Here is a 22,897-nt window from a genome sequence, read left to right on the forward strand (position 1 = left end):
CTAAACCAAGGAAACGCAGGGGTGCATCCACCCACCCAAACGTGTACAAGGGACCATTTAAAGGAGCCCGATTTATTAAATAAATATCCTATGCACATAATTACAGTAGAACCTCTGTACTCCGGAGCCCAGTTGTGGCCAGTAGGTCATTTTAAGCGTGCGTAAAATTGCGTTGTTAGGATCCGTTTTGCTGAGCGAGTGAGATCCTGTTGAGATCCACCCTGTTCAGGGGTAGCAGCCGAGATCTCTCTGCCCATTTTATTGGGAACCAAATCCCATTGCCTCCTCTCCGATGGGACTTTTCTCCCTGCCCGGGAAAGTGGGCGTGAGATGGTGTGCAAACTGGAGTGGGTCGCGTCCGTCTCCATCGTCCGTGAAAGGCTGGCTTGGTGACTTGAGGTCGCCTGATTCTTAGCTAGCCAAAAGTGAAAAAAGAAAAGGCCATTTTGATCACCGAAGAGAGAGAGAGAGAGAGACAGAGAAAAGTCGATTGATTTTAAGCCGCTCCACAGCCCATTCAACAAAAGAATCTTGCCAGAAAATAAGATGGGGACGCGTTCTCAGGTTTACGCGTAAAAGGATAGTTTAAGCCTGAAAAGACGCTTGTTTGTTGCTCGTCTGGCTTTCTAAATGTTAAAGCAAGTTACAAGTTTCTTAAGAGACCATTCTGCTCAGCTTCCCATCCAACTCTTTCTCTTGCTCTCCCCCCACACTCCCTCCCGAAGTCCGGGTCGTAAAACAGCCTTGTTACTTGGATTTCCTTTCTTTCCAAAGGGGAAAAAATGCTTCTGAGATCCCTTCTCAACAAATTGTCCCCAAGATACTGAAATGCGATTAGGCTGTAAATTTCAAGGTTCCTTTGGATACAGGTTCCCAGCCTGATGAGCTTGTAGTTAGAAGCAAACCCCTTTAAGTTCAACGGGGTTTGCCTCCAGGTAAGTATGCAGATAGGATTTCAGCCTTTAAGCGAAAGCACCGCTGGGAGATGTGCAAAAGCCTAAGCAATAATTTGGGAGGTTTTGGCTACACATCTGTGCAAATATTTTCCCTGGTTCCTAAGCAAGTTGGGCGAGGGGAGGGGAACCTGATGCTCTCAGTGACCTAAGAGTGAAACAGCAGGTTGGGGAGAAAAAGAGCAGCAATGGATGGATGCCTCCCAGCCCAGGCGTGTTGATTCACGGGTCATTGATATGTCTAGCCAAAGGCTGTTTGATCTATCCATCTCCATGCTGGAAGGTCCTGTGGGCTGAAGCACATCTGAAAACTATACAAAACGGGAAGGCTGAGGAAATGGAGAAGGTGGTTCATTTTATTTTATTTTATTTTATAATTTGCGCACGCAGAATGGGTGGGGAGGACGCTCTGGGCTTTTCACCTGCACTTTTGTAAAATATATTCCTATCTCAAATTGTCTGTGCAATCAGTTCTCTGGAATTATCCACTCATCCCTCAATCTGATAAATTTATTTTTTTATGTCTGTCTCTTTTCCACAGTCCCATTTTCCACAGATTTTTTTCTGTGTGCAAAGGATCTGTTTGATTAAAATGGGAGGATCACTTGTAGTTTATAACCGTGTGTGTGTGTCTGAAGAAACAAATTAACTTCACATCCCAATAATAGACTGGGTGGGAAATCAGCCAAGCTCCTTCTTTTTCCTCTTTTGTCTGGAATGAGATTAGCCCTTCCTTAAATATTGCCTATATAGTCTCATCCTTGGTCCAGGATATGCAGTCTTCAGCCCTGCAGATGTTGCTGGACTCCAATTCCCATCAGCTCCAGCCAGCATGGGATGATGGGAGTTGTAGTCCAGCAACATCTGTGTGGAATAACAGCGGAGACATGTCTTAAATGCATTACAGTAAGCCTGCAATTTATGCAGGGGGTTACGTTCCAGGGATTGCCCCTAAAGCAAACATTGCGTATAGTCAAAACACATTGGGTTCAGAGGCGGGTGGGATTGCCCAAGTCACTTTTTCAGGAATCCCACTCCTTTTAAAAAAAATTATTTTGCCACACGTGTGAGTTAAATGCACATAAATTGTGGGCTTACTGTAATTGCCTGAATGCAGGAGGAAGGTATCCCTCTGTAGAGAGGAATGGGGAGGTTGAGAAATGCTCAGGTTTTTTTTGTGTCAGGTAGGATCAGGTTGGTTCCATGGTTGCGTTCCGTTAATAAAGCTATTTCCACTTAGCCTAGAATTGGCTGGTGCAATGCAGGCAGCGGTGGCGGCCAACTAGGGTGAGGATATCAGCCATTCCTCTTTCTTCTGTTCCAGGGGTAGGCAACCTAAGGCCCGTGGGCCGGATGCGGCCTATTTGCCTTCTCAATGTGGCCCACAGACGGTCCGGGAATCAGCGTGTTTTTACATGAGTAGAAAGTGTCCTTTTATTTAAAAGGCATCTCTGGGTTATTTGTGGGGCCTGCCTGGTGTTTTTACATGAGTATAATGTGTGCTTTTATTTAAAATGCATCTCTGAGTTCTTTGTGGGGCATAGGAATTCGTTCATTCCCCCCCCAAAAAAAATATAGTCCAGCCCACCACATAGTTTGAGGGACGGTGGACCGGCCCACAGCTGAAAAAGTTTGCTGACCCCTGCTGTATTCCCTTGGCCCATCTTCCTTAACTCAGTTAGTTGCACTGTTAGGTAATGCTAGACTTCTGGATTTAAAGGTCTTGTGGGCCACAGCTCGTCTTTACTAATTTCACTTCCTGCAAAATGTGATAAGCCAGCCCTGCTGCGTTGTTTGGTTTTCTTTGGTGGGGAGGTCCTGCTTCTCTTTCCTCTGAGTGGGGCCTTGCACCTCTGTCACAAAGTCTTATCTTGATTGGCACAGTTGAGCCTAACTTCTCCAGCTCAGGAGATAGTTAAATGTAAAGGTAAAGGGACCCCTGACCATTAGGTCCAGTCGTGACCGACTCTGGGGTTGCGGCGCTCATTTTGCTTTATTGGCCGAGGGAGCCGGCGTACAGCTTCCGGGTCATGTGGCCAGCATGACTAAGCCGCATCTGGCGAACCAGAGCAGCGCACAGAAACACAGTTTACCTTCCCGCTGGAGTGGTACCTATTGATCTACTTGCACTGGTGTGCTTTCAAACTGCTAGGTTGGCAGGAGCAGGGACCGAGCAACAGGAGCTCACCCCGTCGTGGGGATTCGAACTGCTGACCTTCTGATTGGCAAGTCCTAGGCTATGTGGTTTAACCCACAGCGCCACCCACCTCCCCAGGAGATAGTAAGTAGCTCAAATTAAAATATTCAACTGAAGCAGGCCAGGTTGGTGAAGTATGCAAGTCTCCTGGTTTCTCAGTGCTCCTTAAGTGGTTCTTTATGGTACAGTTTTGAAGGGGAGAGTCTTGGATTAGGGGTTGTGAGACCACTTCCATGCTCAATCGTGAAGGTCACAGGGTGACCTTGGCTCCCCCTCTATCTCATCTAATCTATTGTGAGGATAATATGCGTGGAGGGAGACACCATGTCCATTGGCCCTTAGCTCATTAGTTTTATATAGTTTTTATTTTATTTTACAGATATAAACTTATAGCAAAATCAATTAAAGGTAAAAGGACCCCTGACCATTAGGTCCAGTCGTGGCCGACTCTGGGGTTGTGGCGCTCATCTCGCTTTATTGGCCGAGGAAGCCGGCGTACAGCTTCCGGGTCATGTGGCAAGCTAAGCTGCTTCTGGTGAACCAGAGCAGCGAACGGAAATGCCGTTTACCTTCCCGCCAGAGCGGTACCTATTTATCTACTTGCATTTTGATGTGCTTTCGAACTGCTACAAATCTATATAAAGAGATTACTCCTGAATCTCACAACTTCCCCCCATGGGTCCTAATGTCAACATTTACAATTGCATATCAATTCATTATCCACATTTTCTTAACCATCTGAAGTATCCATAGTCGTCGTTACCTTACAAGTGAGGTTAAAATCCTGCCAATGTTTTCATCTGCTTACAATGGTCTCCTAAATAAATTATAATTTTTCCCATTCTTTTTTTAAAGTTCTTGTCCTTTTGGTTCCTGAGCCTTCCAGTTAATTTTGCCATTTCGGCATAGTCCGTCAACTTGGTTTTCCATTGGTTGGAAGGGTTCCTTCTTTCCATCTCTGGGCTAGTAACATCCGTGCGACTGTTGTCAAATGCATAAATATTCTTTTCTGAACCTTTGGAATCTCGGTACCTATAATTAAAAAAAAAAAGCTTCTGGTTTTTTAACAAACATTATTTTAAACTCCCCCCCCCCATATTTCATTATATATCATCTTCCATAAAGTTTTTATTATCTTATACGACCACCACATATGATAAAAGGTACCTTCTTTTTCTTTACATTTTCAGCAGGTATTTGCGCTCGTTCTATACATTTTTGCTGACTTACTAGGTGTCAAATACCACCGGTACATCATTTTCATATAATTTTCTTTCACCGTACAACGTGCTATAAATTTCTGTAACTTCTCCCAATCTGCCAAAAAATTAATAAATAAATTAAACCGATACATTAACTGAAAGATATATAATGCTAGCTGGATTGTAAAAGACTGGGGTGAGGAGATCCCATTGGTGGAAACGGGCTATTTTGCAGAGCTGCCATCAAATGGGAGATAGCTAATAGAAGGGCCATACAAAGAGAAAACGTTTGTGAAAAGAAAAGACCAGATGGGTGTCACTGGAGTAGAGTTGAAAGACTTCTCTTCCAAAACCCACTAGTATCTGCTAATTAATTATCTTTCAAAGAGGCTTTCACAGAAATTAATTTCTTTTACAGGATTAATCTGTAAAAAGGGCTGTTGGTTGATTAAAAGATTTTCAGTTGACTTATCTCCTGGCTTCCCATTAATTCATTTAAAGGAAGAAGCATATTGCAAAAGTCTTGATAGGTTTCTTCCTGAGGAGACCTGTGGTGTTTCTCTGAAGTGCGAGAGGGATTGATAATGCTGTAAATAAGCTACTATTTATTGCTAGATGGAAAGACCGTATTTAATATTTTCAAAAGAAGCTAAAGGGTTTGAACAATTTCCCTCCCCTTCAGAATATTTTTACTGATTTTTCTCATTTATCTAAAATCTGAACGATTTGAATCTCCGCAAATAAACTTGTAATTGCTTTGTTCTGCCAGTTAAAGTTTGCAGCGCTACAGAGAGAGGTACTGGGACACTAGACTTTGTGGAAATCCAATTCCTCTTGCTAAAGAAGTTGTGTTCTTTAATTCCAGATATGTGAGCTGTCACACCAGTGATGAATAGTGTACGGAATTCATTCTGCTTATGTTAAAAGTTTGTCTATCAAATTGTATTTGAAATGTTGGCACGGGGAACAAATTCTAGGAGAAACCTCAGCTCAAACTGATTCTGATTCAACATATGGGGGCAATGCTATGGCAAGATCCGGACTTAGCCAGGCTCAACCAGGGTTACCGTAAGTCTCCAACCTTTGAACACCCAAAGATACAGTGCCATTGCTGGCTGATTTAAATCTCAAAAAGGGTGGTGGTGGAGACAGGGACTAGAGAGGGAGAATTTAGGCTGGATCCTAAACCCATTCATCTTGGTTGCATGATCTGGCCACACAAACCCGTTTTAAAGTCTTGTTTTCCCTCTGCCAGGGTTTAGCAGAACAGCAGCCTGACTGCTGAAGTTTGGATCTGGCTTAACTTTAGACTGGCTTAACTTCCACGGTCTTTCTTTACACTAGCTTCTTGTACATAGGATTGTACTGTAGATGTACCTAACAAAAAAGGCGTTGGGGCTTCAAACCGAAAGGAAACATTATTTGAAGAGTTTTGTTTTGATTTGATTTTTCTGCGGGGAGCAGAAACTGATGTAATTTTTACTAGGGTGAAAAAGCTGATTGAGGGAGTTAATTAGTGTAGGGACTAGACTAGAAGTTACGCCATGTATGTATCATGCAGGTTTGTAGCATATATGTATGTATATGTGACGCGTAATTAACGTTACTTGTTGGGTGTCCTTAGAGAGAGAAACCGAGCTTTCCATGTAGCCCGAATGAGGTCTTGATTTCTAGCATGAGGATTTTATTAAAACTAGCTTGCACTGGCAGGCTGGCTGGCTGGCTTCTTTCCAGCGTTTAATTTCCATTTAAGAAATAAAAGAGCGGTGCTCAGGCAACATGCTCTTAAGCCCCGACCCCTAAATCCAGATGTGTGAGGGCTGAGAAAAAACAGTCTTCACACGCAAACCTCCTTCTCCCATGTATTGGGAGAAAGAGCCCCCCCCAACAATAAAAGGACTCGAGAGACAATGGAGTGTGCCTCAGGGGGTGAAGTCAAACCACTGCAAAGTGACCTCCACAGGGCACAAGCCTGGGCAGTGTGTATGGAGGTCCTGGGTTGCCCAGACGACAAGACCCCCCCCCTTCTCGTCTTCGCATGCAGGGCAAGTCTAACTCACCAAGGGTTTTTGGACCCATTGGCTACCCTCACCTGGTTTAGCCGGCCAGTCGAAGCCATTCCCTGGGTGCGGCTGCTGTTGCATGCTAAACAACAACAACAACAACAACAACAACAACAATAAATAATAATAATTTATTATTTATACCCCGCCCATCTGGCTGGGTTTCCCCAGCTGCTCTGGGTGGCTTCCAACAAAATATTAAAATACAATTGTCTATTAAACATTAAAAGCTTCCCTAAACAGGGCTGCCTTCAGATGTCTTCTAAAAGTCTGATAGAGTGGTACCTCGGGTTACAGATGCTTTAGGTTACAGACGCTTCAGGTTACAGACTCCACTAACCCAGAAGTAGTACCTCGGGTTAAGAACTTTGCTTCAGGATGAGAACAGAAATGGTGCTCCAGCGGCGCGGCGGCAGCAGGATGCCCCATTAGCTAAAGTGGTGCTTCAGGTTAAGAACAGTTTCAGGTTAGGAACGGACCTCCAGAATGAATTCTGAATGAATGAGTTCTTAACCTGAGGTATCACTGTAGTTGTTTTTCTCTTTGACATCTGATGGGAGGGCGTTGCACAGGGCGGGTGCCACTACCGAGAAGGCCCTCTGCCTGGTTCCCTGTAACTTGGCTTCTCGCAACGAGGGAACCACCAGAAGGCCCTTGGAGCTGGACCTCAGTGTCCGGGCAGAACGATGGGGATGGAGAAGCTCCTTCAGGTATACTGGACCGAGGCCGTGTAGGGTTTTAAAGGTCAGCACCAACACTTTGAATTGTGCTCGGAAATGTACTGACGGCTCCCAGGAGCCAGAGGTGAGAGAGGGTGGGGACCAAAGGTGGACAAACTACCCCCAGAGGAGCACAACGTGTCCTCCACTATACTATCCCTCACGTAACACTTCATATATCCCCATAGAAGTTCTGAGCCTAGTAAGCGGGATAGCTCAGTTGGTTAGAGCAGGGGTCAGCAAACTTTTTCAGCAGGGGGCCGGTCCACTGTCCCTCAGAGCTCGTGGGGGGGTGGGCAATATTTTTTTTTTGGGGGGAAATGAACAAATTCCTATGCCCCACAAATAACTCAGAGGTGCATTTTAAATAAAAGCGCACATTCTACTCATGTACAAACATGCTGATTTCCAGACTGTCCGCGGGCCGGATTTAGAAGGCAATTGGGCCTGATCTGGCCCCAGGCCTTAGTTTCCCTACTCGTTAGAGCATGGTGCTGATAATGCCAAGGTTGCAGGTTTGATCCCCATAAGGGACAGCTGCATTTTCCTTCATTGCAGGGGGTGATTCTCAGGGTCCCTTACAACAATGGAATTCTATGTTCAGGGCTCACTTTAAAGCCCATTTCCCCTGAATTTGAGATAATGGGGAGCTAGTTATGATAGTCAAGAGTGGCATTCTGCACATGTTCAGGTACATTTTTTCTTTTAAGTGCATCGGTTGCAATTGCATGTTCTTTGTTGCAATTCCAGCGTGTCAACTGTTCCGAGAACTGATGGGCTTTTACTAAAACTCTTTGCAGTAAACCGGACCGCCCCTTCTCAGTTTTCCTTGCCTGCTACCTTTGACAGCTTTTGCAGATGGAAGGAGCGGATTTCTTGCCGTGAAGGAGGAGAGGAGGGGGGGCAGCCAGGAAGAGAATAGATTGCAAAAGCAGACCTCTCCCAGAAAATAAAAATGAAGGGGAAAGACACACAATCTGGAGAATAGGGGAGCTCCCAAGGGTACCAGATAGGGGAATTGCGTTTCAGGACCACAAAGATGCAATGTAATCGGCTGGATTTTTCTCCGGTGCTGGCATCCTGCCATCTGGAGCAGCCATGTAACTATAGAAACTGGCTCGCTGCCTTACACCAATCAGGAAATGTAACATCACCTGAGAATGCAATGGAGAGAGCCACTTTGTTGATGCTGTGAAGGGAGGGAGCCAGCCCGCCATTCCTTCTTTGCTGTTCCTATTAAGTGAAATTAGGGGAAAGCTGGGGGGGGGGGTGGTAGGGAGAAAATTGTGAAGCGGGGAGGGGAAGAGCTCACGGGCGAGGTGGGGTGTCTATGTCCCCCAAGGAAATTGCGGAATGGAAAATGTGTGTGTGGCAAATAACATTTAGGGGGGTTAGAAGCAGGAGAAGCAGTAGAGTTGGAAGGGAACCCGAGGGTCATCTAGTCCAACCCTCTGCAATGCAGAAATCTTCTGCCCCATGTGGGGCTCGAACCCATGACCTTGAGATTAGGAGTCTGCCCACTGAGCTATTGCAGCTTCCGGTCTTCGGGACCTGTATGTTCATGGCTGATAGGTTCCCATGAAACGATGGGTGGTATTCAACTATGTTTCCATCAGAGTAAAGGTAAAGGTAAAGGTAAAGGGACCCCTGACCATTAGGTCCAGTCGTGGCCAACTCTGGGGTCGCGGTGCTCATCTCGCTTTATTGGCCGAGGGAGCCGGCCTACAGCTTCCGGGTAATGTGGCCAGCATGACTAAGCCACTTCTGGTGAACCAGAGCAGCGCACGGAAATGCTGTTTACCTTCCCGCCAGAGCGGTACCTATTTATCTACTTGCACTTCGATGTGCTTTCAAACTGCTAGGTTGGAAGGAGCAGGGATCGAGCAACGGGAGCTCACCCCATCGTGGGGATTCGAACCGCCGACCTTCTGATTGGCAAGTCCTAGGCTCAGTGGTTTAACCCACAGCGCCACCCGTGTCCCATTCCATCAGAGTAGACCCATTGAAATTAATGGACAAAATGAATTCGTGTGGAACTACTCTGAGTAAAACTTAAGTCTGAATACCACCCTCTGAAAGGAAGATGGGTTTGTGATTTATTATTATTATTATTTAAAATCATTGGCTGTGTGTCTCTCGTTCTTTGTTTCCCCTCCAACCCTTCAAGTTAAGCTATTTTTTTGTGCTTGTTAATTTTTTTTAAAAAATAATAATTTTAAAGCTATACATTGGAGGGAAAAGAGGGATGAAAGCATGTGTGCTTGTAGCATAGGGCAGAGGGCCTTCTTGGTAGTGGCGCCCACCTTGTTTAATGCCCTCCCATCAAATGTCAAGGAGATAAACAACTATATGACTTTTAGAATATATCTGAAGGCAGCCCTGTTTAGGGAAGTTTTTAATGCTTGATGTTTTATCGTGTTTTTTAATATTCTGTGGGGAGCCGCCCAGAGTGGCTGGGGAAATCCAGCCAGATAGGCATGGTAAAATAATAAATTATTATTATTATTACTCCTTTTAAACCAGTGGCAGTGGTGGAAATAAGTGTGCCTATATTGTGTTTTGCAGACTTGTCACAAAACCCCTCACTCCCTGCTTTTGGGCAGTTCTTATATTATAGGGAGGGTACGGAGGGGGACTCTCTGCCCTTTATGGCCCCTTAATTTCTTTTTTTTTAAAGTTACATGGGAACTGTAGTTTAGATAAACTATGGGGTAGGAGTCAGAAAGTGGGGTCTGTGGGTTTCTGTAAGGGACCCCTACCTCTCCCTTTACAATTCAAGCACCAGGTTTACTTTCGCCCATGGTTTGCTGCTTGTTTTTGGTAATCGTTTTTATGTTTTTGACCATTCATGAGAGCCCAGTATGGGGATTTAACTTCAGTTGATCTGAAATTTGTTACCAAGAACACTTTTTTTAAAGAAAAACAACACACACACAAACACACACACACACACACAGAGAGAGAGAGCTCCTTTGCCCTCTCTTTGTCATGAAAGTTAAAGTCTCTTTATAAACTCTATTTCCAATGGTTGTGGGATTTTGCTAATTCCTGTCCACCCCCCAACCTATGGTTTACTCTGAAGAAGACAACAGCAGCTTTCTTAACATGGCTCTTATTTTCCCAAGGCAGGCAAAGTTCATTTTGGGGGCCCAATCCGGCCCGCCGGTTGGTTGGTTTATTTCTTGGGGTAAAATCCTAAAAAAACCTCAACAACTTCGATTCTAAAAGAAGGTTAACAACTCTTTGGTTGGCCCTTAGGTCGGCCCTCACGGCCCTTCACTTCATCAAATCTGGCCCTCTTTGTAAAAAGTTTTGTAGCCTTTTTAATCCATGGGTAGGAATAATTGTTGCACCCGAGCAGAGACAAAAGGAGCCAAACGACACCAAGGGGTTAATCCAGAGAAAGAGCGTTTTATTCTGCCATCCGGAGGGGCAGAGGCACCTGTGTGATTCAGTTCACAAAAGACAGGCCGCACCGAAAACATTTTACAAGCAGGTTTTATCCTTTTTTTCAAACCCCTTTTCCCTCTCCCCCTTCACACATTCTTACATAGAATGTTGCTTCTTTCGTTCCCTGGTTCTGTTCCCGGAAGTATGTTGCAAATCAATGTACCAGGACAAGGTTGCTTAGATCTGGGAACCGAAAGGTTTTCTGTTCTCAGCTCTAGGTTTGTTACAGCGTTTTTGTTACAAAGAGGACTGCTTAGCTTGTGCTTTTTGTCTTAGAGGAAATTGCAGTTTTTAAAATGCGTACGCCGAGGCCTGGCTGGGGGGGGGAATTCACAAACAGTTTTTAGGGCTTTCTGGGGTAACCCTAACTGTACCCCTTCATTCCATACCTCTCAATTTTGGACAGCCTTTTTCTCAAAAAGGCTCGTCCCAGGAAGGCACAGGCTGATATTCTCGGGTCAGAGCTATAATCTGGGGGCGAAGCATGCGAGAAATCATATTGCGTGTCATTGTATGCAAGCATTGCAGCAAGCAAGGTACAGAAAAGCAAAAAAATTAGCAAAATGAAAAGTGGGTCAAGCAGCAGCAAAAACAGGCCTTTTACCCATCCTAGTTTTGGCAACCAGTCAAGCCATGACATGTCCCATCCCTCCCAAGTTTGGGTAGGAATATGGGCCACTGTTTCAAGTCCTGCTGCCAAATTGCGAATGGCCTCACCATGATCAGAGATGTTAAAGCAACAGGCCCCACCTGTGAGATTTAAGGCTGCACAAAAGCCGCCATGTTGCGCCAGGAGAAAGTCCAACGCTAATCGGACTGAGAGAAACGCATTGCGTGTCTCATCCAATTGCGTGGCAATTAGCCTAAGGGCCGTGGCTGTTGTGTTAGCAACAATCTCTACCACTGCCTGGAGTCTGATTATGCGGTTCAAGTTATAGATTGGCCCCCTTGCCCCAGAGATTTTCTCTCCCCGATTCCAAGAGGCTGGAGCATAATGGGCCAGTATCCTTTCCGGAGGCCACTGATTTTGGCCCCAATTCTGGGAGCTGCCACCTGCAAGTGTTGCCAGGTCAGCTGAACGTCTCCTTCTAGGGGTTGCAGTGGATATCTGGTCAGGAATCCACATGGGGGGTATTAAGTAGGCTGGAAAACAGACCCCATACCATCCTCTTGGGAGGGCATGATAGGCCTTTCTGCCACACACCCAGTAAACGTCCTGACCATGGGCAGATATGGTGCCTGTCAGCAAGCGGGCCAGGCATGCAGTCAATTTGGAACCAGAAAAAGTTCCTGTCTTGGATTCAGGCATGTCAGTTGGGGCTGGGAAGGTACGATCACAGTGGGAAGTGCCCACATAGGTCTGAGCGTCACTGGCGTCATTTGATTTGTTGACACAAAGGCAGCCAGTGATCCTGTGAACCTGGAAAGGGACGGAATGATTCCATAAAGAAGAATGGTTGCCCAGAGGCTGGAAGGCAACCAGTGGAGTTGTAACCAAGGATTCATTCCAAGGCACAGGGAGGAGTGGCATTCCTCCCAGAGCATCTACAGGGGCCAGAGTGCAAACGGCACAATTGGTCCGATTCGCAGAGAACGCAACCATCTCAGCAACCTGAATCCATTTATTATATGTGTGGTGGGCCCCCCATGATTGCAGCAGTTGTCTGGTCACTGTGAGTGGTATTGACATATCAAAGGTCAAAGGCAGCAGAAATACCAGCACGGGGACCCACAGTTGTATTTGAGCCATTGTATGCATGTGGAGGGGCTTAGGTAAGTGCTAGAGAGTGGGCTGGGGTGTAATTATGCTGAAAGAAAAAGACTCACTAGACACTTTCTTCTGCAGGGGTGGCGTAAAGCAAACCAGGCCCAGGTACCTTCAATAAAATTCAGTTATGCAAAAGGAAAGAAAAGAAAATGTCCCCTTTCAATCCACGCTGGTTTCTTGAGCCGTGCAAAACGTCAGCTTCCAGAGTGACGTGAGCAGGGCTGTAGTGTGGTGGGCGTTCAGTCGTCTGGTGGGCGTTGGACGTCTTGGGTCTCTTCCAACAAGGCTGGAGCGATGTCTGGACGTCTGGGGTGAGTCGAAGGGGCCAGTGCAGATCAGGTGTCACAGATGCTGGTGACTTTAACAGCTGTAGAGAAACAGGACAGCCTCTGGCCGGTTTACCTGTCAAGAGAAGAGAAAAAGAAACACACGGCAGAACGACTGTACATTGACAGATAGCATTTGCACCTAAGGTATAGGCCTAGCAAACATTAATTCAAAAGGGTATGCTTGGCAGGAAACTTCGCAAGGGGTTAACAGTTCTGTTCCTTGGGTTTAGTTTTTGCCAGCTGAGATTTTTTTTTTAAAGTCTCATTCGTGTGCTCTAAGTTTCAGAGCTCTCGTGGCCTGTAAGCCATGTTGCAAATTTCAGTTTTCATCTGCCTAGTTTGCTAGTGTCCAATGTGTTCCCTTGCTTCTGGCAAAGTATCAAAGTTTCAAAATTCCTATGTTATGCTGCAGCTCCTTTTTCAGAGTAAAATTGCACCTTAAAAAGAAAAACTTGACAAAGTTTCACAGAAAGCATTCACTTGCTTTTAAGAAAGTCACTTTCCTCAAGTTAGTGCTTGAGGCAAGGGGGGTGGGTAACCCTTGGCCTTCTGGGTTTTTTGTGGCTGAACCGTAAATCCAGACAGTGTGGGGTTCAGGGTAGCTGGTTGGTGAGAATGCAGCATTTTCCTCTTGGGATAGCAGCCAAGAGATAACGCTCTGAAGCTACCTCCAAGCGCCTGGCACAAGGGCAAAAAAAAAAAAGCTGATGTCCTGTTACTTGCAGGAATGAGAAACAGTTAGTTCACTCGCTTCTAGCTGCAACAGTCTTTTAGCAAGAATAGAGATGAGAAGAAATCATTTTTGAGAAATCTTATTGTTCCCAGCCTGTGGGGGTGGGGTGTGTCGGGCGTGGGGCCTATGGGCATTCCATCTTCCAATGACCCTCTTGCCTGCAGATGGTGCACTGGTTTCTTCCCTAGGCGTCTTCTTTCCCTCCCGTGGACACCCTCTTGCATTTTTGGCTTTCTGGCTGCTTGAAGACAAACCCCTAATTATTTTGGCTGGGTCCTCTTCGAAAGAAGGATTCTGATTTAGGGTGCTTGAAGGTCTGTGGTCCTGTACATTGGATGACTCCAGGGGGTCGTACAGTCAGTGGGTGGGCCATCAAAGTGGAGTTTTAGCTGCCTCAATTGCAACATCAGTATTGTCCGCTGCCCTGAGGGCATGTATCTTGCGGATTTCCTCAATGGTCAGTATTGTAATCCTGGGGCTTTTTCAATCCCTTGGGTTTAATTGTCTCTCTTTTTTAACAGTTCTGTCCTATGCGGCTCTCAAAGCCTTCTGCTCTGTTTCTTTCTGTCTGCCAATTCACATCCTTGCATTGTGCTGCTTCTAGAACCAAGAAGCCACATCCAGTTCTGTTTTAAACGGTTCTACATACTGGAACACTCTGTCAGACTGCTTACTAGTCCATCTTATCTCTTTATCTAGAGTTTTTCTGAAGTCATCATTATCACAATCATCATCACCTTCCTCTTCACTTTCCTTGCTTGCATCAAAAGGGGGTTGGGTAAGGGGAACCTCATTTAGCCCTGGTGCAGTTGCTGCATATGGTGGTGGTGGGGTAATTATCTCCTCTTCCAGGACTGGCAAAACTGGTGGCTTTTTAACTTGTAATTGTACTGAACACAGTTTGACTTGGGCAGTCACAATTCTATTTTTCCGAAGCCATGAGGGATTTTGATCCACATTGGCTTTCCAGATAGAAATATAGGGAATCTGATCTGTGTGGGCCTTGAAAATGTTACTCCATAAAATGTTGACCAAGTTTGGATCAAAGGATCCTCCAGGAGGCCATTATGGTAAATACGAAGGCCAGTCAACTTCACATAAATGTTGGAGTCTGTTTTGTTTGAGTTTACATCCCCACTCTTCTGCTTTCATGGCACTTTTCCAGTTTTCCAGAAAGCTCTGTAGTGGTGTCTCAAGAATTGTTTTACTGCTTTTATTTCCCATGACTCTGGGATCCTGGGGACACTGGGACACTCAGCCCTCCTAACGTTATTTTCTCTCACTCAGTCACAGGCCGGACGTTGCTTTCAACGTCTCACACACTCAAAACATTCACTGGAGTGTCCCCACACGCACATTCAGAAAAAAACAAAAACCCATGCACCTCCCCCAATCCCTTTCCCCCCAAAAAATAACCACAACCGGCAGCGTTTAGACTTCGACCGGGGCCCAAGAGCACTCTACTGCTTCTTTTGGACACAAAAAGAACCATAACCGGCAGCGCTTAGACTTCGACCGGGGCCCAAGAGCACTCTACTGCTTCTTCTGGGCACAAAACCAACCATAACCGGCAGCGCTTAGACTTCGACCGGGGCCCAAGAGCACTCTACTGCTTCTTCTGGGCACAAAACCAACCATAACCGGCAGCGCTTAGACTTCGACCGGCGCCCTGCAGCACCCTTTTTGCTGCTTTTCTGGGCAATACCAAACCCAGTGGCACTTCTTCTACCCTGCTGGCGGAGTTGATCAGACTCTCTTATTGCTCCCACCTATCCCTGTGGAGCTTACCTTGTTCCTCAAGGTACCTTCTTTCTGCACGGCCGTTGCTCTTTCTCTCCGTCACTTGTTGCGTGTCCACTCAGGAATGGGTGGCCAGTCCCTCCCACGAAGATGGCAGGATGCGCGCTGGAACTGTTGACCCAGGATCCTGAGCTGCTCGCCTTGCAGTGACGCCCTGGACCTCTTTGTCCCTCGATCTCGGGGAACGTGCTTATTCCCGGCCAACGCACCAGAAATATGTAGCCTTTTTAATCCATGGGTAGGAATAATTGTTGCACCCGAGCAGAGACAAAAGGAGCCAAACGACACCAAGGGGTTAATCCAGAGAAAGAGCGTTTTATTCTGCCATCCGGAGGGGCAGAGGCACCTGTGTGATTCAGTTCACAAAAGACAGGCCGCACCGAAAACATTTTACAAGCAGGTTTTATCCTTTTTTTCAAACCCCTTTTCCCTCTCCCCCTTCACACATTCTTACATAGAATGTTGCTTCTTTCGTTCCCTGGTTCTGTTCCCGGAAGTATGTTGCAAATCAATGTACCAGGACAAGGTTGCTTAGATCTGGGAACCGAAAGGTTTTCTGTTCTCAGCTCTAGGTTTGTTACAGCGTTTTTGTTACAAAGAGGACTGCTTAGCTTGTGCTTTTTGTCTTAGAGGAAATTGCAGTTTTTAAAATGCGTACGCCGAGGCCTGGCTGGGGGGGGGAATTCACAAACAGTTTTTAGGGCTTTCTGGGGTAACCCTAACTGTACCCCTTCAGTTTAGGGAAAAGGATAAATAAGGGTGCAGGAAACCCTTATTGTACTTGTAATGTTTTAATGTGCTTTTAATTTTTTTGCTGGAAGCCGCCCAGAGTGCCTGGGGAAACCTAGCCAGATAGGCAGGGTATAAATAATAAATAATAATAATAATAATAATTTAGAATTATAATAATTATAATAATTATAATAATAATTATAATAATTATAATAATTATAATAATAATTATTTAGAATTATTTAGAAATTTACAATTTCTTCCTCCATTTTGTGGCGGACTTTGAGCACAGGCCCATGCAGGACCGGCCTCAACAGGCAACACCCTGGGCACATGCCATGCATGGAATGTGTGGGTGCCATCTTGTTCCTCATCTCAGGTAGCAAAATGTCTCAGGCTGACTTTGGGCCCATGGCGCAAATGTACATTAAATGTACATATACTAATTTATGTGTACGGAAACAAATTTAGACCAGGTTTTGGAAGGAAAGCTGTCCTGTGAGAAAAGGTTTTTTTTTTTTTTTTTAATGTAAAGGGGAAAAAACCCCAAAAAGGTGGAAGGGCAAGAGATCCAGTTGGAAAAGACCCTTTGAGGAACTTCTTTAAGAAGCGGAAGGGACTGCCATGGAACCAGTGACGATATCTCCTAGATTTAGGCTCCGGGAGGGGGAAAGGATGGCAAATTCTCTTGCGCTTTTTCTTAGGTTCTCCACACAAAGTGAAAATGTGGCAAATACTGTTTCCCCACCCTCTGGAAGCTGCAAGGGGCAATTTAATAGCTAAGTGAATGACAATAGCAAGTGAATGGCAAGTAAAAGGCACATAAAGAGATTCTCCCAGTGGTGTCCTCTGTGTGCCCCTAGAAAATTGCAGGGGGCAGATGAGGTTGGGGGCGATGAGTAAATAAAAATGGAAGCTATATCATAATGAATCAAAGCAAAATGCGTGTATGAGACAGAGACTCAAAACATCCTTTCCTCACCTCTCTCCCCTAAATTAGCATGTGCGCCTATGTTTGTGGCAATGCTGGCTTGTTGGCGGTTTAAAGAATCCCAAAACTTGGCCTAGCAGGAGTGGTGTGGAGAGGAAGCTTTTTTAAAACAAGCTGGTTTCCTTGATGAAACCTGAGACGGTCGCCTCCATCAAATTTCATATCCAGACCTTTTGCTGTTGAAACCGACAGAGCGAGCAAAATAATTGCTCCCCCATCTGTTAGGGCTGCTTATCCCTTATTCAGCTTTCCTTTCTCTTATGCCTCTCAGGTATAGGGAGAAAAGGTTGACTTCTGTCCTGAGCAGTTTTTGCTTTTCATCAGCAGACCTGAAAAGATTTTTTAAAGCAATACGAGAATGGTGCGCCCCTTTTGCAAAGAGCTGGGCTCTGAGGAATCTGTGACCCTCCAGATATTTCTGGATTATGCCTGGGCCTGACGGTTTTTAGAGACCAGCAAACATCTGGAAGCCCAAAAGCCTTGAAATGAAATAGGGCTTCACTTTTGCAGTTCTGCCACCATTGCTGATGTAAAATTCAGCTAGTTATCTGGATGATTTCGATAACATGGATGTGAGGGGGCATTTTTGCTTTGGGTTGTGGTAGGAATTGCCCAGGCCCAGAAACGACGTGGGTCTCAAACCACTTTGCAAACGCCACGCCGGTATGGCATTTCTTTCTTTTTCTTTTTCTCCCTTGCCTGCTTTCCCCATCTTCTTCCTCCTCCTTCCTTCCCCTCTTTTTTTCCCACCTCCACCTTGGGTAGTTGCAATAATAATCTGGCTTCTTGCCAAGTATAGGCGTTACTATGGAAACAGAAAAGCTGCCTCGGTGAGCCAGGAGGGGTTGTGGCTTCTAATGTCTCCTATTGTATATATTCAGCCGTATATAGTAGAGAGGAAAAGAGGGAGAACTATAATCACAGGATTCCCCCCCTTCCTTTAAACCCTTCCTACATTTCATTGTATAAAACGAGGCTGCATTTCCTAGAAGAAACAGAGAAGGGGGGGGGAGAGAGAAAAGGCCTATTTCCCTTTTCCCCATCCTTGAAAACACCCAACATGCCGCTAAATTTCTTCATCAGCCACAAAGGAGAAAACAACTTATTTTCTTCTTTGCATTTTAATATCGAGAGGGAGGATGCTTTCAAAAATGTTTCGACACCCCTGTTATTTCCCCCTTCCCCATTTTAAACTGGAGGCCTTGATCCACAGAAGCTGTGGCTCCCCCTTGATGTGTTGTTGTTGTTGTTTTGCAGGAATAGTGCCTATTTGTGGTGCATGAAGGGGTCCCCAATACGAGCGGGGGGGGGGTCACACGTGAAGTTGTTATTAAGGTGCCTGCCATGGCAAGGTGCCATAGAAAGGTTATGGCAGAAGGGGAGGCAGACCCTACCCAGAGGCTTAAATGTTAATCTGGTAAGGCTACATAAGCCTTATGGGGCCCTTCCCTCTCTGCCCCCCCCCCCCAAGCAGACTGTGTTCAGGGGATCTGCAAGCCTTATTTGTTTCTGTACAATTATTTCGTTATGTCATGTTGACTGGGCCCAGGGATGGCCCAAAACAGTTGGCTGCCTGAGGCAAAGGACAATATGATGCCCTCCCCTCCCCATTTCATGTAGAGAAGCCAGTTGAATATTTCCTCACACGGATGAGGGGGTAGGAGGCTTGTTTAGGATGGGCAATATAGCCTGGGGGGCACAAACAGCCCTGTTCTCCAGCAGAGGGGAACAGCTTTGGGTAGGGGCTGAGAAGAACAGCCGCAGTGCTGCTGCCGCCCCCCAGGACCTGACGCCCGAGGCAGTTGCCTTACTCTGACTAATGAGAGGACTGGCTCTAGGGTTCTGTATAATTACTTTCAGGCTTGCCATAGGGCTTTGTTTTAGTCAGTATGGGGGGGGGGGAAACCAACTCTCTTTTTCTAATACATATTTTAAAAAGATAGGAAGAATATGAAGAGAAGTACGGCAGAAGAACGAACAAAATGGCAGACTTTGGGCAGGATATAAACCGTGTTTATGGAAGACAATCTTACTTGGCTATGGGTGATCACCAAAGAAGAAGAATGTATCAGTCTGAATCTGGGGAGCAATGGAAGGCTATGTGATTGTTACTGTGCCCGACAGCCAAATTTACCGAATGGCCCAATGTTAAGCCATCCTCTGTTCGCTATGTGGGAATGGGACGTGTGTGGCGTTATGGTCTAAACCATTGAGCCTCTTGGGCTTGCCGATTGGAAGGTCGGTGGTTCGAATCCCCGTGACGGGGTGAGCTCCCATTGCTCTGTCCCAACTCCTGCCAACCTAGCCGTTCGAAAGCACACCAGTGCAAGTAGATAAATAGGTACCGCTGCGATGGGAAGGTAAACAGTGTTTCCTTGCGCTCTGGTTTCCGTCATGGTGTTCTGTTGCGCCAGAAGCGGTTTAGTCATGCTGGACACTTGACCCGGAAAGCTGTCTGTGGACAAATGCCAGCTCTCTCGGCCTAAAAGCAAGATGAGCGCCACAACCCCATAGTCACCTTTGACTGGACTTAACCGTCCAGGGGTCTTTTACCTTTACCATATGCGGATGTGGGAAAGAAACGTGGCACACAATCCAAAGTTGCAGCCACAGCGTCTGGCAACGTTGCAGGGTCTTCTGGGGATTGGGTGCACTTTTTGCCCTTACGGATGCAGAGGTGGTCTTTGAAAAGGTGTGGCACAAGAGCTGGTTGCATATCAGCAGTGAGCTAGTGCCCTTGGGTTAATGTTAATGGAGCACCAAAAATCCATCAAGGATGGATTTTTCATCCCTATTCAGTTTAGCTAGTGATCAACGCTCTAGAAAAAGCATCTCCTTGTTTTCAAAATTGTGCCAGATCAGCTTTAGAATAAGTATTTTATGATACTCTTCATCTGGCACCTCAATGACGCATTTGAGTCAGGAAGAGAGGCTCCCCTAGTCTCGCAAATGCTTACAAAAGTTAATTTAACTTGGTGTCACCTAGACTACCCCTTCCCCATGCCAGTGGATCTGGCAAACTACTTTCCTAGCAGGAGATATTACTTAGCCTGAACACGTGTGGGGCTTGCAATTGGTGTATGTTTGCAGTCTGCTACAGAATAATGTCCAAAAAGTCAAAATTCTGTCAGATTATATACTCTGTGCATTGCATTTTTTATTTTATGGATTTATTTAGATTCCTTGGGCTTCCTTTTTTGGAAGAAAAGGTAGGGTTTTAAAAATAATTTTCTATGACACCATTATACACACCGACTTTTTGTATTGGTCCTCTGGGAATTGAAAAACCTCAGTGAGTAATGTGGTTTGCATGCCCCCCAGCTCTGGGGACTGCAAGGACTACTATATCCCACCCCTATTGTATCTGATGGCGCTACTCAGGATACAATATGGAAAGAGCTTGTTCGTTCCCCAGATGGTTTGCAGTCTGCATTTGATAGGCAAGTATACCAAGATTCATGTACAGACTGTGACAGCACTATGCATACAGGTGTACAGAAGATAGCACCCCAAGTCAAGATTGAAAAAAACACCCTCTTTTCACTTCAGGGCGTGGTATTGCTCTGAAAGTGTATGAGCAATATCGGGTGAGGTCTCCAAAAACCAGAGAGCGAGGAAGTGAGCAAGCTTTTTCTGTGGTCGGGGTTTCAGTGACTCTATCTTTTATGTGCAGAATTCTTTATTATTCTTCAGAGGCAGCTTAATAAATGATGCAACCTGAATAACCTGTATAGAGCACACACACACACACACACACACACACACACATGCATTAAAAAAAGCACAGTTGATACCCATAACTGCCCCTAGGAGAACTTCAAAGCACACAGTTTCTGGCAGCCTGCTCTGATACCCTGGTTTGAAATATTTGGCTATTGCCACAAATTTTCAGCATGACTGAGGTTGTCTTACTTACCCTGGGTCTTTCCCCCCCTTCTTCTTCTTCCAGAGAGGATCTGCTGAGCTTCTCAGGATCCAAAATGCACAGGACCACCAGGATAAAAATCACAGAGCTGAACCCTCACTTGATGTGCGCTTTGTGCGGAGGCTACTTCATCGATGCCACAACCATTGTGGAATGCTTACACTCTTGTAAGTTTAAAAACCATATCTGGAAACTCCTGAGGATTAATGGGATACGTGCCTCATCCCTGGGCTCTCTTTTCAGCTGTTGAAATATGCAGAACAATAATCACCCCCCTTTGAGCATATGAAAAGGGCATTTTCCTCACTATCGACTGGGTGGCATCCCATGCTTCCCCCCTTGGCTGCCTCTGCCACCAGGGCCTTTCCCCGGCAGTAGCAAGACACGGGCATTACCTGAGACCATCAAGCCTTGGAATTTTGGCACTCCATGTGGCTTCCTAAGTTCAGTTCTGTTAGTCTTGTGAGGCTTTGCCTCATGGTAGGGCCGGCCATGGCTGTTGTCCGCTGTGTCGTAGATCTTCCCCTGTGGTGGCTTTGTCCTCCCACCCCTGTTGTCTTCTTTCCTTTACAGTCTGCAAAACCTGCATCGTCCGTTACCTGGAGACGAACAAATACTGCCCAATGTGCGATGTCCAAGTGCATAAAACAAGGCCACTGCTCAGCATCAGGTATGTCACATTCATTTATATGTCAGCTGCGGCGGTTATCTGTGTCAGGCAAGTAGCTGTGCGACGTGCTCATGTCACCTTGAAAATTTCAGAGTGGGGGGGGCAAGGTCCCTCGGCTCGCCCTAGGTGGCACCCCTGCAGCCAAGGATGGGTTCATATGGATGGCAGCAGCATGTAGCGGCTAGAGCAGGGGTCAGCAACCTTTTTCAGCCCTGGGCCGGTCCACCGCCCCTCAGACCGTGTGGTGGGCTGGACTATATTTTGAGGAAAATTCATGAACGAATTCCTGTGCCCCACAAATAACCCAGATGCATTTTAAAAAAAAGCACACATTCTAGTCATGTAAAAACACCAGGCAGGCCCCACAAATAACCCAGCGATGCATTTTAAATAAAAGGGCACATTCTACTCATGTAAAAATACGCTGATTCCTGGACTGTCCGCGGGCTGGATTGAGAAGGCGATTGGGCCGCATCTGGCCCCCGGGCCGTAGGTTGCCTACCCCTGGGCTAGAGCTTGCCCTGTAATGTCTGTAACTGTGGAGAGGTTGTCACTTAGACCCAAAGAGACTTGCACAGAGCTAGGCAAAACCTGACGGTTGGCTTGAATCACAGGTGAGGACAAAAGCAGGTCACCTGCTGTTATTGGGACATGTGATTGACAGGGGGGCAGCCCAACCTACCTATCAAATTTGGCATGCAGGAAGCTGTTGGACTGTGCTGAAATGGCAAAACTGACCGGAAAGCCCAGGAACCAAGTAGATCAAAACTTTAATAAGAAATGGGAAAAATTTATAACTTATCTAGGAGACCACTGTAAGCAGATGAAAACATTAGCCGGATTCTAATAACACTTGTAATGTAGCAAATACTATGGACAATATGGAGAGATATAAAATATGGATTATGAAATAATATGCAGTTGAGAAGGTGTACAATAGGACCCGTGGAGGGGAAGGTGGGAAGTCCAGAGATTCGGAGAAATCTCTAGATATGTTTCTGCAGTTTGGATTGTTATAATTCTACATTTGTAAAATCAAATAAAAAATATTATTATTATTATTTAAATTGGCATGCAGGATGTGAGGGAGTTAAGAGTCCAGCCTGCTGGCAAGATCCAGTTCCTCCCCAGCGAACCCACAGCACACCTTGTCTTATTAGGATTCAGCCTCAGTTTTTTGGCCCCCACCCAGCCTGTCACTGCTTTCAGGCACTGATCCAATACATGCACAGCCTAACGTGGCTGTGTTTCTCTATCGGGGGACGAATGGCTGCATTTCTGTATGGCAAAGCTGCACTGCTAATTAATGGGCTCTGATAATGTCTTTGGACCACAGTCTTTGGACCACAGATGAGCAAGCTATTG

General features: G+C 45.9%; 1 protein-coding gene and 1 long non-coding RNA gene across 7 annotated transcripts in view; one reads left to right on the forward strand and one right to left on the reverse strand.

The window, feature by feature from the left end:
* PCGF2 (polycomb group ring finger 2) overlaps nucleotides 1–22,897 on the forward strand; it is a 48,821-nt gene that overhangs the window by 8,515 nt on the left and 17,409 nt on the right. For 3 of the 6 annotated variants that reach the window (XM_083407931.1, XM_083407930.1, XM_083407934.1), the window contains exons 2-3: nucleotides 20,887–21,029; nucleotides 21,436–21,532. In XM_083407931.1, the coding sequence (XP_083264057.1) occupies nucleotides 20,918–21,029; nucleotides 21,436–21,532 (209 nt within the window). In that variant the 5' untranslated portion in view covers nucleotides 20,887–20,917. Of the gene's footprint in view, nucleotides 1–16,357; nucleotides 16,445–17,795; nucleotides 18,355–18,379; nucleotides 18,777–20,886; nucleotides 21,030–21,435; nucleotides 21,533–22,897 lie in introns of those variants that run through there. The other 3 variants (XM_083407933.1, XM_083407932.1, XM_083407929.1) reach the window with 3 other exon arrangements.
* LOC310662429 lies at nucleotides 14,536–15,186 on the reverse strand. The gene is made up of 2 exons (XR_014504286.1): nucleotides 14,952–15,186; nucleotides 14,536–14,880 (listed from the first exon to the last, which is right to left on the reverse strand). It is a non-coding gene; the product is annotated as an uncharacterized lncRNA (long non-coding RNA).

The sequence above is a fragment of the Podarcis tiliguerta genome, assembly GCF_965153285.1.
Source record: "Podarcis tiliguerta genome assembly, chromosome: 13".
Lineage (NCBI taxonomy): Eukaryota > Metazoa > Chordata > Lepidosauria > Squamata > Lacertidae > Podarcis > Podarcis tiliguerta.